Source organism: Chlorocebus sabaeus, chromosome 25 (assembly GCF_047675955.1).
Source record: "Chlorocebus sabaeus isolate Y175 chromosome 25, mChlSab1.0.hap1, whole genome shotgun sequence".
Classification (NCBI taxonomy): Eukaryota; Metazoa; Chordata; class Mammalia; order Primates; family Cercopithecidae; genus Chlorocebus; species Chlorocebus sabaeus.
Window position 1 is genome coordinate 3,271,516 of NC_132928.1, and position 18,045 is coordinate 3,289,560.

The 18,045-nt window shown below is 37.8% G+C and overlaps 1 protein-coding gene across 3 annotated transcripts in view; it reads left to right on the top strand.

Moving 5' to 3' along the window:
- LIN9 (lin-9 DREAM MuvB core complex component) overlaps positions 1 to 18,045 on the top strand; it is an 86,652-nt gene that overhangs the window by 9,787 nt on the left and 58,820 nt on the right. For 2 of the 3 annotated variants that reach the window (XM_073011474.1, XM_007988266.3), the window contains exons 3-6: positions 2,086 to 2,180; positions 3,979 to 4,083; positions 11,765 to 11,898; positions 13,100 to 13,225. In XM_073011474.1, coding sequence (XP_072867575.1) covers positions 2,178 to 2,180; positions 3,979 to 4,083; positions 11,765 to 11,898; positions 13,100 to 13,225 — 368 coding nt within the window. In that variant the 5' untranslated portion in view covers positions 2,086 to 2,177. The remainder of the gene's footprint in view (positions 1 to 2,085; positions 2,181 to 3,978; positions 4,084 to 11,764; positions 11,899 to 13,099; positions 13,226 to 18,045) is intronic. The other variant, XM_007988267.3, reaches the window with a different exon arrangement.

Genomic DNA, 18,045 nt, shown 5'->3' on the forward strand with positions numbered 1-18,045 from the left:
TTTCTAAGTAATAATGCCCTGAAATAAAAGAATGATAGTACTTTTCTCATTCTAAGAAAAAGTTTGACATGTTCCTTGGTCTCACTATTTCTTTTGGCAGGTACATTAGACTAACCCTTTTAACATAGTTCCTTTAAAATTTTACCTCTTGATTAAGATTCTAGTAGGTCAATAAATTTGGAACCAAGTTAAATATTCTCAAAGGTTCATTAGTGCTTTTAGTTTTTAAAGCTACTATATTGTTCTTTGGATTGGTGATTTACCAAATTAAATCCTTCTAGCTTGAGGAGACCACTTGTCTTCCAGAACACCCCAATTTCTTTGCCTAGCAGGATCAACTCCATCCCACTTCTGTTCTTTTGCGATTCTTAAAAATTATTCCATTATTCTTTTTCTCCCAATATTAAACTCATTTCTCTCTCCCCTTTTTTTTTTTTTTTTTTTGGAGACTGAGTCTTGCTTTGTTGCCCAGGCTGGAGTGCAGTGGCACAATATCTCGGCTCGGGTCAAGTGAGTCTTGTGCCTCAGCCTCCTGAGTAGCTGGGACTGCAGGCATGCATCACCACACCTGGCTAATTTTTGTATTTTTAGTAGAGATGGGATTTCGTCATGTTGGCCAGCCTGGTCTTGAACTCCTGACCTCAGGTGATCCTCCCACTTTGGCCTCCCAACGTGCTGGGATTACAGGTGTGAGCCACCATACCCGGCACTCATTCATCTTTATAAAAACATTTATATAAGTATTATGTATTTCTTACGGAAAAAATGAGAAAATGCTGATGAGCCACTAGAAGAAAATAAAAATAACCATCTTGTATATTCATCCTAGTTTTCTATGCCTCTATATAAACATCTTTTTTACAAAAATTAAACTCACCCCTCTTTATTTTCACAATATGTCTAATCATAATGTGTGTAATCATAATGTCTATTTGATACAACTTTTTTCTGGTTATGTACAACTCTGAAGACATTTCTCTGAATTAAGGAAAATGAAATAACCACGCTGATTTACTTTTTCATTTTTCGTGAGGGGACAGAGACTCGCCGTGTTGCGCAGACAAGTGCAGTGGTGTTGTCTCAGCTTGCTTCGACCCTGGCTCGCTTCGACGTTCACCTCCCAGGTTCCAGCGATTCTCTGCCTTAGCCTCCTGAATAGCTGGGACTACAGTGGTGCACCACTATGCCCGGCTAATTTTTGTATTTTTTGTAGAGGTGGGGTTTCACCATGTTGGCCAGGTTGATCTCAAACTCATGGCCTCAAATGATCCACCCGCCTCGGCCTCCCAAAGTCCTGGAATTATAGGCATGAGCCATTGCACCTGGCCTAATTTCCTTATATATCAAGTGATTCACATATTAAAGCAGAAAACATTTAGAAATATGCTCTAAATACAGTCTGGCGTGGTGGCTCATGCCTGTAATCTCAACACTTCGAGAGGCCGAAGCGGGTGGATCACCTAAAGTCAGGAGTTTGAGACCAGCCTGGCCAACATGGAGAAACCCTGTCTCTACTAAAAACACAAAAATTAGCTAGGTGTTTTGGCACACACCTGTAATCCCACTACTGGGGAGGCTGAGGCAAGAGAACCACTTGAACCCAGGAGGCAGAGGTTGCGTCAGCCAAGATTGTGCCACTGCACCCCAACCTGGGCGATGGAGCAAGTACTGTCTCATACACAAAGAAAAAATAAAAAAAGAAATGTGCCGTAAATTCAAGGTTAGAGAGGGCTTTTTCCATTTTTGATTCCCCGGCTTTCAGAATTGTACCAAAATTTATGATATAGTTCTTGGCAAGTTGGAATGGAGAAATTATTAAAAATCCAAAAAGAAAGAAAAAGAAGCACATGTTTCAGTATGGACATTTAATACTTTCAAGATGCATTGCTTTATCAAATTATTTAGAGAATTTGACAGAAAAATACAGAAGAGCTTTTTCATTTATAATAAATTATTATAGTAAGTATATTTTTTCCATATTGGTAAATATTTTAGATATATGGCTGTTATGAAAAAGGGGGTATTCATGGTATGAAATCCTTTGAAATAAGCCAAAATTTTATTAGTATTAATTATTTATTACAGAGGGAAGCTTATCTAACACATGGAATGAAAAGTACAGTTCTTTACAGAAAACACCTGTTTGGAAAGGCAGGAATACAAGCCCTGCTGTGGAAATGGTAAGGAGTGAGTTTTTCTTACATTTTAGAATAATTATAGCTAAGTTGTCTGTATTATTGTCATGTGTAAATTCTTGCAGCACAGTAAAAAATTTACAAGTTTTTTTCCCAACCTCAAGTGTCATTAAGCACTGTTTGATCTTATTTAGATAAATTAATTTGTACCCAATGATGATCTGGTCATCATTAAGCATTTGTTCAGTAATTGTGTAATAGTTTCTTTAAATAGGAAAAACAAAAAACTACAACTTAAAATTTTATCAGATATGCAAAAAATTTTACATGGCTTCATTCAATACCTGCAAAAATATGTATGTGTATATATATATATATATATATAAGTGGTAAGGTATTAAAATCTTGTATAGCCAAAATCAAAAAAAATCATTGTGTAACTCAAAGGTAAGTGCATTTAGAGATGGGAAGTAGAGATGAGCATATAATTGACATGACTAACGATTTTAGGAACTCTGTTTCTCTCCTGCCCTGCCAGGTAGCTAGGAGGTTTTAAGGGTCTGTCTTGAAACAATCCTGGAGTTGGGATAGACAGCAGCAGTCGCAGTAGCCTGGGCAGCTGGCCACAGTGAATGTGAGGGGCTTTCCTCACATGTCAATTCCATCATCTTCATTCCCTTCCTCCTCTGCTTGTGGTCAGGGAAGGGGGGCAGTGTAGAATGGACTTCCTGTCAGGACTATAGAGTATCAAGACTCTGAGTGGGTTTAATTTCTTTTTGTTTTTCTTTTTTTTGAGACGAGGTCTCGCTCTGTTGCCCAGGCTGGTCAGGAACTCCCAGGCCCAAGCGATGCTCCCCGCTCAGCCTCCCAAGTAGCTGGGACTACAGGTGTGTGCCACCATGCCCAGCTAATTAAAAAAAAATTTCTTTTTGTAGAGATGGGGTCTCCTTGTGTTGCCCAGGCTGGTTTCCAGCTCCTGGGCTCAAGTGATCCTACTGCCTCGGCCTTCCGAAGTGCTGGGATTATAGGCATGAACCACTGTGCCCAGCCAGAGTGGGTTTAATTTCAAGGGTTCGTAGACCTGAGTGGATGTTGCCCATATGTTGTTGGCCCTCTGCATATGTTTCTCTTCCAAATAGCCATGAGGAGTGGGAGAAGGCTTTGAAAAGGGTGTAGGTCTTATTGCAATATTATTTCTTTTTCTCTCTATTAATGAAACCTCTGAATCTAGGGTGAACTGTAAAATTTTTCCTATTACAGATCCTTAAGTATATGATGTACTTTGGTACTTAAACAATTTTTTTAATTCTATGGGTAATTATCAGATATCTATCATGTGTATCTTGTATTCTTATTTACAAATGAAAATTTGGTTAACAATTTTTGACAGCAGATCTAGTATAATAGTATACACATTTAAGCTTACTCTTCTAGAGTGGTTTAGAATCTTTGGCCCAGCCCAGCCGTATGCAGCAGACATATGTCACACGCCTGATTGGTATTAACCCAAGCACCAACATAATTTGAACTGGAATTTCCGGAACTTATTTTCCTATCACCACTGTCCAAGGCTGCCAGTGTACTAAGGAGACTTGGGGTTCAAGTTTTACTTTATTCATCAGCTAAGTATTTCATTCATAAGCAACTTGCATAAATACATCTTACTGCTTTCTAAATCTGAGGTTATTTATATTTGGCTTTGTGTGCTTTGTGTTGCCCATACTTTATTCTTCCATACTGCTGATAATCCAAAGTTAGCTCAGTTTTCCAAGTATAGAATTGTATTTTGGAACAAAAATGGGAGGGTTCAGCTTTTTCATTAAATGAAACATTTCTATCATAGCCTTTCAGAAATTCAAAACGAAGTCGACTTTTTTCTGATGAAGATGATAGGCAAATAAATACAAGGTCACCTAAAAGAAACCAGAGGGTTGCAATGGTTCCACAGGTATGTGTGTGCTAAAATTTCGTTTCATTGGAAAGGAAGTAAGCAAATGCTCAACCTAATAAAGTTTATATTTCTGTTACATTTTTAGTAACAAATTCTTTTCTTTAAATTCATACTGCTACTCTGGTCCTGTTTTAGTTACCTAGAAAACGTTATTTTTTTGATCAACTTTGAAACAGGATAGAGAGCTGCTCATTAGTCCTACAAATACACAATTTTCTTTTAAGCATGGAGATAGTGGAAGAATTTGACAGCATGGAATCAATTTTTAGATTTGCACTGAAATAAGGGGGAAGAAATGTTTTACTTGATCACCAAGACAAGTACGTTGAAGATTTCCTTTATCCAAGAGATGAGTCTCACTCTGTTGCCCAGGCTGGAGTACAGTGGCGCGATCTCAGCTTACTGCTACCTCTGCCTCCTGGGTTCAAGCGATTCTCCTGCCTCAGCTTCCCAAGTAGCTGGGATTACAGGCTCACACCACCATGCCCAGCTGATTTTTATGTTTTAGTAAAGATGGGGTTTCACCATGTTGGCCAGGCTGGTCTTGAACTCCTGACCTCAAGTGATCTGCCTGCCTCAGCCTCCCAAAGTGCTGAGATTACAGTCGTGAGCCACTGCACCCTGCCGGGAGGAAAATATTTAGCATGAAATCGTATCTCCTTATTTATTTTTGGCATTTAAAAACTCATAGTGGACTGGGCACAGTGGCTCATGACTATAGTCACAGCACTTTGGGAAGCCAAGGTGAGCGCATCACTTGAGGCCAGGAGTTCAAGACCAGCCTGGCCACAATGAGAAAACCCTGTCTCTACTAAACATACAAAAGAACTAGCTGGCATGATGGCACACACCTGTAATCTCAGCTACTTGGGAGGCTGAGGCATGAGAACTGTTTGAACCCAGGAGGCGGAGATTGCAGTGAACTGAGATCATGCCACTGCACTCCAACCTGGTTAACAGAGCAAGACTCTGTCTCCAAAAAAAAAAAAAAATTAGACATGTAAAAATCAAAGGAATTAAAATTGGATAAGGAAATATTAACTTTAAGGGTAATGTAATTTTTGTCTTACCCAATTTATAACTTCTGATATAATCGTTCCCTGTTTCTCTTTCATTATTTTCCAAAGTCTTATAAAACAAGATTTTCTAGTGTAATAGATGGTAGAGGTGGTAGTCTCAACCAAGAATTTAGCATTAGTTTTTTTTTTTGAAACTGAGTTTTGCTCTTCTTGCCCAGGTGGAGTGCAGTGGTGCGATCTCGGCTCACTGCAACCTCTGCCTCCTGGGTTCAAGCAATTCTTCTGCCTTAGCCTCCTGAGTAGCTGGGATTACAGGCATGCGCCACCATGCCTGGCTAATTTGGTATTTTTAGTAGAGACAGATTTCTCCATGTTGGTCAGGCTGATCTTGAACTCCCAACCTCAGGTGATCTGCCTGCCTCGGCCTCCCAAAGTGCTGAGATTACAGGCATGAGCCACTGCGCCCAGCCAGGTTTTTTTTGGGGGGGTGGAGGAGGGGACTGCATTGGCATGATCTTGGCTCACTGCAATCTCTGCCTCCCATACTGAAGTGATTCTTGTCCCTCAGCCTCCTGAGTAGCTGGGACTATAGGCACGAACCACCACACCTGGCTAATTTTTGTATTTTCAGTAGAGACAGGCTTTTGCCACATTGGCCAGGCTGGTCTCGAACTCCTGACCTCAAGCAATCCACTCACCTCAACCTCCCAAAGTGCTGGGATTACAGGTGTGAGCCACTGCACTCGACCCAAGGATTTAGCATTAAGTAAATTAAAAGCATGACCAGCAATCTACCCTACCAATAAAAACTCTTAAATGCCTTGTGATAATTTTAAACAGGAAAATATGTTCATGTTCTGTAGAATGAACAAAAATGTATCTTGAACTTCAAAAAAAATGCTGTCAAGGCCAAGTGCACATAAGCATCTAATAATTTGATCTTGTAATCCCAGCACTTTGGGAGGCCAAGGCAGGCAGATCACTTGATGTCAAGAGTTTGAGACCAGTCTGGCCAACGTGGCAAAATGCCATCTCTACAGTAAATACAAAAATTAGTTGGGCATGGTGGCACACACCTATAATCCCAGCTCCTCACTTGAACCTGGGAGGCAGAGGTTGCAGTGAGCTGAGATCACAGCTGTACACTCCAGCATGGGTGACAGAACAAGAGTCTGTCTCAAAAAATAGATTAACTAAAATAAATTTTAAAATAATAGGAATTTGATCTTGTTGAAACTGAAATGCAATGTGCATTTTTTGGCTAAGTTAGCTGTTGTATACAAGGTTGAATGAACAAGAAATAGTTAAATAACAATTTTGTTAGCTAGACTTTGGAATAGCTATGTTACTAAGATAATCTAGATGATTCACAAGCATATAGAAAACTGATCTTTAAGACTGTGACACTGTCCTGTTGCAACTCTATCCACTGCCTTCCTTCCTGAGCACATCACTCCTTCTGGGACTATTTTACAGAGCCCTTTTTAGCAATGGAGAGAATTCTGAGCAATACAGAACAAATATAATGTAGGATAAACGTGATATGAGACTTCTTCAAATATGTGAAAAGTTTTTATATCCTCTGAGTTTTCTCTTTACTAGTTGTAGCATCTTTAGTTCTTTCCATCTTCCTTTACCTGACATGGCTTGTTCCCTTACCCTCCTTAGTCATATCTTCTAAATCTCTTGCATTTTGTCTATATGTTTATTTAAAGAACACCATCCAGAGCTGAAAAATTATGAAAACTAACTTTTACTAATTACTTATGTGTTGAGTCCTGTTTTAAGCACTTCATAGGTATTACTTTGATTTAATCTTCAACAACAACTATGAAATAGGTTACTGTTATATTATTTCCCGTTTTGTAGATAAGAAAACAGACACAGATAAGTATCTTACTCAAGAACTCAAAGCTAGGAAATAAAGACTGGTAACAGTCAGGTAGCCTGTCTCCAGAGTCCTACTTTAAAAAGAAAAAACCCAGCTTTGTTAAGATAGACTTTACATATACAGATCGTATATTTAAAGCATACAGTTTGGCTGGGCGCAGTGGCTCATTTTGAGAGGCCAAGGTGGGAGGATTGCTTGATCTCAGGAGTTTGAGACCAGCTTGGGCAACAAAGTGACACCCTGTCTCTACAAAAAAATTGAAAAAAGAAATTAGCCGGGCATGGTGGTAGCACACCTGTGGTACCAGCTATTTGGGAGGCCAAAGTGGGAGGATCACTTGAGCCCAGGAGATTGAGGCTGTAGTGAGCTATGTTCAGACCACTGCAGTCCAGCCTGGGCAATAGAACAGAGATCCTGTCCGTTTTAATAACTTATGTTTCTGGTCTGGTGCAGTGGTGCATGCCTGTAGCACTTTGGGAGGCTAAGGCAGGTGGATGGCTTAAGCTCAGGAGTTCCAGATCGGCCTGGGCAACATGGTGAAACCCTGTCTCTACCAAAAATACAAAAATTAGCTGGGTGTGGTGGCATACTCCTGTAGTCCCAGCTACTCAGGAGGCTGAGACAGGAGAATCGCTTGAATCTGGGAAGTGGAAGCTGCAGTGAGCTAAAATTGCGCCACTGTACTCCAGCCTGGGTGACAGAGTGAGACCCTGTCTCAAACAATCAATAAAAGATTCCCTCTAACAATGTGAATCTATTTTCCCATACCCAACAAGTGGGTCCTTAATATAGTTTTGTATTCAATGAACTGCTAATACCCTGTACACCCTATTTAAAAATCTGGGTCAATAATGTAGTAGAAAGAAATAACACTTTTTGTGATAAGAATATAGCAATTTGGTTATTTATGCTAAACATCTCCTCACTTATAAAATTTTTCTTTTTTCTTTTTTTACATTAAATTTTTTTTTTCTCCTGAGAATGGTCACTGAGGGAAAACAAAGAAAAAGAAAAACAAAGTTATTTTTCTAAATGCAGTGTGATATCCTGAATTGGTTTCTAGAACAGAAACAGGATGTTAGTGAAAAAACTGGTAAAATCCAAATAAAGCCTGTAGTTTAGTTAATAGTATTGCACCAGTTTTGACAAATATACCAAAGTTACTCTAAGATATTAATGTTAGGGAAAGCTAGGTGAAGGGCATATGGGAATATGCACTATCTTTGCAACTTGCCTGTAAATCTACAACTTTTCCAAAATACAAAGTTTATAATAAAAATTTTTAAATTTTGACCCTAACTCACCATCCCAATATGTACTTCCCTCATACAGTGGTAGCCACTATAATTAGTTTGATTATCCTTTTGAGACCTTTTAAATATACTTTTAATGTATTCATAGAAAATATATAATATTATTAAATGTATATATATTTTTTCTTTTTCTAAATGTATGTATTCTAAAAATTACATTTGTAATATCATTTTCATGGTATTGTGCCATGTGTCATTCTGTAGTTTTTTCACCGTCTTTTGTTGAGATCTGGCCATGTTGATTGATTGAGATAGATAGATAGAATTCAGTGTTTCATTTCTTTTTACTGTTGAATAGTATCAATTTTATATCATTATTTATAAATTCTCCCATTTGGGAGCATTTAAATTGTAAATTTTTACTTTGACAAATAATGCTGCAGTGAACGTCCTCAGCATGTTTACATAAATTTACAAGTTTTTTTCTAGGACAGATGCCTAAAATTTGGAATTGCTGGATCATAGAATATGTACATTCAAAGTTTTTAAAGCGTACCAAATACTCTCCAAATAAATTGAATTGGGACGGTATACAGTGACTCACACCTGTAATACCAGCACTTTGGGAGCCCGAGGCGGGTGGATGACCTGAGATTAGGAGTTCAAGACCAGCCTGGTCAATATGGCGAAACCCCATCTCTACTAAAAACAGAAAAATTAGCCAGGCATGGTGGCGTGTGCCTGTAGTCCCAGCTACTTGGGAGGCTGAGGCACGAGAATAGTTTGAACCTGGGAGGCGAAGGCTGCAGTGAGCTGCGATCGTGTCAGTACGCTCCAGCCTAGGTGACAGAGCAAGACGCTGTATTAAAAAAAATTAAAAAAAAGAAATTATACTGGTTTATATATATTAGAGTTCCTATTTTCCAAATGCCTCCAACTCAGTACAGAAACAAGCATCTAGATTTTTGCTAATCTGATATATAGAAATAGCCTATCACTTGTTTTAGTTGGCATTTTATCTAAGAGCAAAGTTGAGACACTTTTCATATGTTTAAAAATGATTTCTTTCCTTTTCTGTAAACTGTTTATGCCTTTTCCCCATTTTTCTATTGAATTGTGGGTCATTTTGTTACTAGTTTATAAGAATTTTGTATATATTAAAAATATTGGCCCTTTGGATGTTTATAATGGCTGTAATTTTTTTTAGAGTTTATAGTTTGTCTTTTGACTCTTTCTGTCGTTTTTGACATGGGATTTTAAAATATTTTAAGGGTCAAATATAACTTTCTTACCTTTTAATGGCTTTGAGTTTGTCATGCTCAGAAAGACCTTTTCTATGCTAAAATTTATAGTTTTAGAATTCTCTCGTATTATTTCATTTTTTTTTGGTTTAAATCTTCGGTACATCTGGAATTTATTTTGGAATAAGGGATGAAGTAAGACTGCAACCTAGCTTTTTTTCCCCCCCCCAGAGGGCTACTTAGTTATCCTAGTAACATTTATTAGGTAATCCATCTTTTGAACATTGATTTAAAATGCTGCCTTCATCAAAGCTAAATTCGCATAAGTATTTGGGATTACTTCTAGGCTTTCTGTCTCTATGTCTAGCACATCTCTGTATTTGCTAGTATCAAATTATTTTGGTTGGACATGGCAGCTCATACCTGTAATCCTAGCTCTTTGGGAGGCTGAGGCAGGAAGATTGCTTGAGCCCAGAAGTTTGGGACCAACCTGGCAACATAGCGAGAGCCCGTCTCCACAAAAAATACATGAATTAGCCCAATGTGGTGACGCATGCCTGCAGTCCCAGCTACTTGGGAGGTTCAGGTGGGAGGATGGCTTGAGCCTAGGAGGTCAAGGCTGTAGTGAGCAATGTTTGCACCACTGCGCTTCAGCCTAAGTGACAGAGAGAGACCCTGTCTCAAAAGAACAAACAAAACCAAAACACACACACACATGCACAAAATTGGTTTAACATGACTTTATACTATGTTTTAATGCCTGTTAAGATATTATCACATATTTTTTTTTAAGATTTTTTTTCCTTTTTTTTTTTTGACACAGAGTCTCACTCTGTCGCCCAGGCTGGAGTGCAGTGGTGTAATCTCTGCTCATTGCAACCTCCGCCTCCCAGGTTCAAGCTGTTCTTCTGCCTCAGCCTCCCGAGTAGCTGGGACTACAGGCACAGCCACCATGCCTGGCTAATTTTTGTATTTTTAGTAGAGATAGGGTTTCACTGTATTGGCCAGGCTGTCTCAAACTCCTGACCTTGTGATTCACCTGCCTCGGCCTCCCAAAGTACTGGGATTACAGGTGTGAGCCACCGCACCTGGCCTAAGATTTTTTCCTAAATATTTTTGTGCATTTATTTTTCCATGTAGACTTTAGAATCAACTTGACTAGGGAAAAAAATGGCCTGTTCACCTGGGGTTGGACTAATATTATAAATTAATTTATGAGAAATGACATATCTATAGGTAACATTGAGACTACCTAAGAACTGATTGTAGTTCCACTTAGTTCTTAGTATTCCACAGACTTTAACATTTTTTTCCATATCAGTCTTGCATGTGTCTTAAGTATATTTCTACATATTTAATATTTTTTTGTTTATGTCAATTTTTTTCTCTATTATAAACAGGATATAAACTCTTATGACCTGTCCAGTTATTATTTATATATAGAAAAGATAGTGATTTTTTTGAATTGTGGTTTTTGTATATCAACTTTGTATTTACCCATTTCATTAAATTTTCTTACTGTTTTTAATTGTTACAGTGGATTTTCTTGAGTTTTCACCTACAAGGAAATGGTGGTTTTATCTTCTTTCTAAATTTTATTATTCTTACCTGATTGGCCAACTCCTTCAAAATAGTGTTATGAAATAGCAGTCATAGTTGAAATCTTTGTCATACTAGGTTAGTGGTGGTAGTTGAAATATTTGTCATTCTGATTGTCTTTTAATATTATGATACTGGTTTTTGGGTTGGAGTGGAGAGAAATGTTTTACTAGATTAAAAAAGTATCCATCTAAGCCGGGCGCTGTGGCTCACACCTGTAATCCAGCACTTTGGGAAGCTGAGGCAGGCGGATTACCTGAGATCAGGAGTTCGAGACCAGCCTGGCCAACATGGTGAAACCCGGTCTCTACTAAAAATACAAAAATTAGCTGGGTGTGGTGGTGCACGCCTGTAGTCCCAGCTACCCGGGAGACTGAGGCAGAATTGCATGAACCCAGGAGGCAGAGGTGCAGTGAGCCAAGATTATGCCACTGCACTACAGCCTGGGCGACAGAGCAAGACTCTGTCTCAAAAAAAAAAAAAAAAACAGCAATAATAAAAAATAATCAGAGTGTTTAAAACAGCAACAAAAATTCCATGTTGAATATTGGTGAATCTTTTTGAGTACTTAAACATAATTTACCTTTACCTTTTGCAAATTTATTCAGGGTTATAAATGTTCATTTTTACTTAATGGAGCTATAAATTAATCTCTCTTTTTTTTTTATTGTATAGAAATTTACAGCAACAATGTCAACACCAGATAAGAAAGCTTCACAGAAGATTGGTTTTCGATTACGTAATCTGCTCAAGCTTCCTAAAGCACATAAATGGTGTATATACGAGTGGTTCTATTCAAATATAGATAAGTATGTATCATGGCTTATATTATGAATATTACTTGAATCATATATTTAAGTTTTTCAAGTGTTTTAAACTACAACATTTTCTATAGGTCTCTTTTGATCTTATTTTTCCCTGAATTCATTTTTCTATTCCACATTCCAGTTGGATCTATTCTATTTGTTATAGTTTTCTTCCCCATTATCCTTGTTGGGGAAGAAAACTATACATTTTTGTGAAGAATTGATAAGAGCATAATTTCTGTGTTATAATTTTTAAAGACTATGGAGTGGAGATACCTTAAAACGCCATTATTTGCAATGAATGAGATTCATTTTATAATTGAGATGTTAAGTGTTGATATAATCATAGAGAAACCATTACTAATGGTAAAAATGGCTTAAGATTTTTAGGAGGGTCGTCTTTCTAGTTTGGATATGGTACTTAAGCACGTTAGGTATACACATATGCTTAAGTATAACATAGTATGAGATTTGACTGAAATACAGTTATTCAACAATGGAATTTACTGAGGAAAAGTTCTTATTTATAATCCTTCCTCCTATGCCAGTCATTGCTGCTTGCTCTGCTGGATATTTATGTTTACTTCCCTTCTCTGTTTTCTATACCAGTTGCCTACTCTGGAGCTTGTGAATCTCATGAATGTTCATATGTGAGCCCAAGGCATTGATGTGTCATTGCCAACACTGGTTCCTGGTTTCCCAGACTCATGAACAGAATTGTTTTATTTTTGTCCATAGGCTTAAGAGAGTTTTCAGGGTGTCTCAGTGTGATCTGAGTTCTTCTGGGATTCCCCCAAGCTAATCTAACCCTCTAGAGTCCTCCAGTGTCCCAAGACTGGTTTAATTCAAGAGAGGATTCCTTGGTGATGGTATTCCTTTGAGACAAAGATACTTTGTAGCTGCCTTGGTTTATCTTCACCTGATATAAGGCCAGGGCCAGGATAGCCTCCCAAAGGATATATTTGTATAAGAGATTGAACAAAAATCAGTGTCTTTTAGAATCACAACACAAATAATATTTCTTGAGCAACTTTTACACATTAGATGTTTCACAAATGCCAAGGATTTAGTTTTAGCACTTTGAATTTGTGCCAGTTTTTATGTATATGGGGTAGAAATGAAAGTTTTGCATTTTGTGATTTTATGTGTTTTAAGAAAGCAGCACATTGTATGTAACCATTAAAATACGATTTCTGTTTTACAGACCGCTTTTTGAAGGTGATAATGACTTCTGTGTATGTCTAAAGGAATCTTTTCCTAATTTGAAAACAAGAAAGTTAACAAGAGTAGAATGGGGAAAAATTAGGCGGCTTATGGGAAAACCACGGAGGTAAAAATAATGTTTTTGTTTTTGTTTAAAATAAAATCAAGCCAGGAGCAGTGCATGTACTTATAATCCCAGTTACTTGGAAGGCCAAGATGGGGTATTTGCTTAAGGCCAGGGGTTCAGGGCTATAGTATGCTGTGATTACACCTGTGAATAGTCACTATACTCCAGCCTGGGCAACACAGTGAGAACCTTCCTCTAAAAAGAATTAAAAAATAAAATCAATAAATAATAGTTGTTAGTATCATTACTACATTGATTTTTTTTTAATCTTTGAAATGACTAGTACCAAAACATAACTTTTCAGAATAATTGATTATGTATTAAATATATCCTGTTAACCAACTTTAATGTAGGTGCTGTTTATACTTATGTGTCTTATAATTAAATGCACAATTTCATTTTTGTTAGGATCACAGGTTTTGAACATAATTTTTTTGTTTTACATTACCTATGTCCCTCTGTGTTCCAAAAAATACTTAAGAGTGTCCTAAAAAGTATTTAAGGATGCTGTAAAGTTCTGTGTACATTTTTGTTATCTTTTGTGAAATCCTTTATCATCTCAGGACTGCCTTCCCAGAAATGCCTATTTTACTTTATATAAAAGTAGAAGACAAATTTATCTAATATGTTAGTTCCTGAGAATTGCTCTTCATGCGAAATGATTTTTTCTTTTCCAGTGTTATCCTGGTAACACACTGGAAAACCCTATATTACTTTTGAGTGAAAATTGGAAATATGTTAGAAGAATTAGATCATTAGTTCTCACATTATGTCTATCTGCCTGGTAAAAAGTATGTGCAAGACTTTTTCATTTTAAATGGTGGGAAAGTTCAAGGAAGGTCTGTAAATATAAAGTGATTTGGTCAAATAGAAATGGAATTTAGATTTAATGATCTCTTTAGATAGTGATGAAATACGAAGAGAACTTCTAATTAAACTGCCAATTTGTATTAAAAGATGACCTTGATGGTGATGTTTTTAATATTTCTTATAATAACAAAATTAAAGTTTGGTATGTTATTTAGTGTGTTTCATACTCATAATTTATGGCCTTTGGTAATTACAGTAGGCCATTTGGTGGCTTTTTGCTATCATTTTGTGTGTTTGAGCAAATTGAGTTACACTATTTCTAATTATTGTCCATCAGAGTGAGATATTGGTCACTATTTACTGTTTTGTCATAATTCTGTAGTTTGGGTGTCATAATATTTCTCTTGTTAATTTATCTTCTATTCTCTTAACCATAACATTATTTAATCTTATAGTCCTTTAATTCATCAAGGTTAATTAATAGTTGAAGTCTTTTCTCAATAAAATATGTAGTTTTTCTTTCTTTGAGGAAAGCTAGGTATAATACAAATTATTGATACAGTAAACCTTAAAATACCTTAATTTGAAAAATCAATTGGTGAAACTCCATCCAATTGGAAGGCAAAAAGGGAGAAACAAAGAGAGATAAACCACCAGGAAGGAACTTAAGAGGAAATGTGCAAGATACATATGAACAAATGTTAAGACATACAGGATCTTGGAAAAGAAGACTCAGCATCCTAAATTAGTCTATAAGTTAAAATCAGTCCCAATAAAAATATTAACAGGCCTTTTTTGTTTTTGTTGAGACGGAGTCTCGCTCTGTCACCCAGGCTAGAGTGCAGTGGCATGATCTCGGCTCACTGCAACCTCTGCCTTCTGGGTTCAAGTGATTCTCCTGCCTCAGCCTCCTGAGTAGCTGGGATTATAGGTGCTCACCACCACACCTAGCTAATTTTTGTGTTTTTAGTAGAGACAAGGTTTTGCCATGTTGGCCAGGCTGGTTTTGAACTCCTGAACTCAGGTGATCCACCCACCTCAGCCTCCCAAAGTGTTAGGATTACAGGTGTGAGCCACTATGCCTGGCCTCTTTTTTTTTTTTTTTTTTTTTTAAGTTAGATGAGTTAATTCTAAAATTCACATTTAAGAGGGGAGAAATCAAGCAGGAAAATTCTGAAAAAGCAAAGTAAGAGAGACTCCATTTTAAAGAGCATTTTAAAATAGATTATAAAGTGATCATAATTAAAGCAGAGTAGTAGTGGTGCATAAATAGAAAAAGAATGAAAAAGAAGAAAATCTAGATACAGTCACAGATGTCTATGGGAATTTAGTATAATAGTTGCAATGGTTGCCTCTCAAGTACATGGTGAAGAAGAGGATGGATTGTTGGTTTAATGGAAATCGAGACTACTGTTTAGTAGTCTATAGAAAAAAACAAGTTGTTCTCAGGCCTTACAATATTTGAAAAGGATTGAAGATTTAAATTTTTTTTTAAATGAAAGAATAAAACCACAAGAGGAAAACATAGGAGAGTTTTACTTAATCCTGAATTGGAAAAGGCCTTTCTCTCTCTCCCTTTTTTTTTTTTTTTTTTTTTTGATATGGGAATCTTGCTCTGTCGCCCAGGCTGGTGTACAGTTGTGCAGTCTTGGCTCACTGCAGCCTGCACCTCCTAAGCTCCTACCTCAGCCTCCTTACAGGCACCCGCCACCGTGCCTGGCTAACTTTTGCATTTTTGGTAGAGACGGGGTTTCGCCATGTCGCTCAGGCTGGTCTCAAACATCAGACCTCAGGCAATCCGCCTGCCCCGGCCTCCCAAAGTGCTGGGATTATGGGTATGAGCCACCATGCCTGGCCTGAAAAAGCAGGCTTCAAACCTAGGAGCCATGAAAGAAAATATTAATAAATTTGACTATACAAAAATAAGAACATTTTACATGGCCAAAAACAAAAGCCCATAAATAGATGAAAGATAGTGATAGAAATATCCATCACATCTTATTACAGAGAGCTAATTCCCTACTATATAAAGAACTCCTATCAATAAGAAAATGTCAGGTAACCCATAATAAAAATGATTATAAATAGATGATTCAGGCTGGGTGTGGTGGCTCACACCTGTAATCCCAGCACTTTGGGAGGCTGAGGCAAGGAGGACTGCTTGAGCTCAGGAACTCAAGACTAGGCTGGGCACCATGGTGAGACCCCAACTCCACCAAAAAAAAAAAATTCAAAATTTACCTGGGCATGGTGGCATTCACCTGTAGTCCCAGCTACTTGGGAGGCTGAGCGGGGAGGATTGCTTGAGCTCTGGATGTTGAGGTTGCAGTGAGCCGTGATCACGCCACTGCACTCCAGCCGGGGCAGCAGAGCAAGACCCTGCCTCAAAAATAAGTAAATAAAATAAAAATAAAATTAGCCTGTTGGGTGACACTTGACTGTGGTCTTAGCTGCTCACTAGGCCAAGGTGGGAGGATCACTTGAACCCAGGACTTTGAGACTACAGTAAGTTATGATTGCCCTATTGCACTCCAGCCTGGGCAATAAAGGGAAACACTGACTGTTTAAAAAAACAACAGCAACAGATAATTCATGGGAAAGGAAAAAGAAATGGCTCTTGTAAATATGAAAAAAATTCCATTTTACTCATAATGGGAAATGCAAAATCAAAGTTTGCTGAGATACAGTTTTTGTTTTGTTTTGTTTTGCTTTGTTTTTTTGAGACAGAGTCTCACTCTGTTGTCCAGGCTGGAGTGCAGTAACATGATCTTGGCTCACTGCAACCTCTGCCTCCCAGGTTCAAGCAATTCTCCTGCCTCAGCCTCCTGAGTAGCTGGGATTACAGGCACCCGCCACCACGCCTGGCTAATTTTTGTATTTTTAGTAGAGTCAACGGTTTCACCCTGTTGGCCAGGTTGGTCTTGAACTCCTGACCTCAGGTGATCCGCACACCTCGGCCTCCCAAAGTGCTGGGCTCACAGGCGTGAGCCACTGCACCCAGCCAAGATACTGCTTGTAACTATCAGATGGATAGAGTTCATAAAGGTTTTAATGTGTTGGGTTAGTAATGGCATGGTTAGTCATATGTATTACTAGTGAGAGATTAATTTTATATAATCTCTTTGGAGGACAATTTGGTAATATCTATAAAATTTACAAATTTCCATTCCCTTGACATAGCACTTTTAAGAATGTATAACACAGAACTACTTGCACACAGATGAAATTACATGTACAAAGGTATTTATTGCAGTATTGTTTGTAGTAGCAAAAGATTGGCAACAGCCTAAAAGTCCATAAATGGGGGAATGATTATAGTATGGTACTCCATATAATAGAAAACTGTGAAACCATTTAACGTAAAACAAAAACAGAAGACCGTTTCTATGTACTAATATGGAAACATGCTATGCTCTGTCAAGAAAGCAAAATACACAACAGTGCATATTGTGGCTATTTGAGAAAAATAGAGGAACATATGCATTTTTTGATTGTATATGTCTAAGGTGTCAACGAAGGATCTATAAGAAAAGTATAATGGCTGGGCACCAGTGGCTAACACCGGTAATCCCAGCACTTTGGGAGGCCAAGGCAGGTGAATCATGAGGTCAGGAGTTCGAGAGCGGCCTGGCCAATATGATGAAACCTCATCTCTACTAAAAATACAAAAATTAGCTGGGTGTGTTGGTGTGTACCTGTAGTCCCCCAGCTACTCAAGAAGCTGAGGCAGGAGAATTGCTTGAGCCCAGGTGGTGGAGGTTGCAGTGAGCCGAGATCACACCACTGCACTCCAGCCTGGGCAAAGAGCGAGACTCCGTCTCAAAAAAAAAAAAAAAAAAAATTGTCAACCACAGGGAAATAGTATGGGTCCTGGGTTCTAATGTCAAGAAGAGTTTTTTGGTATATTTTAAAAATTGATATATAATAGTTATACATATTTTGGGAGTACATGTATACAATATGTAATGATCAAATCAGGGTAATTGGGATATCCATTACCTCAAACATTT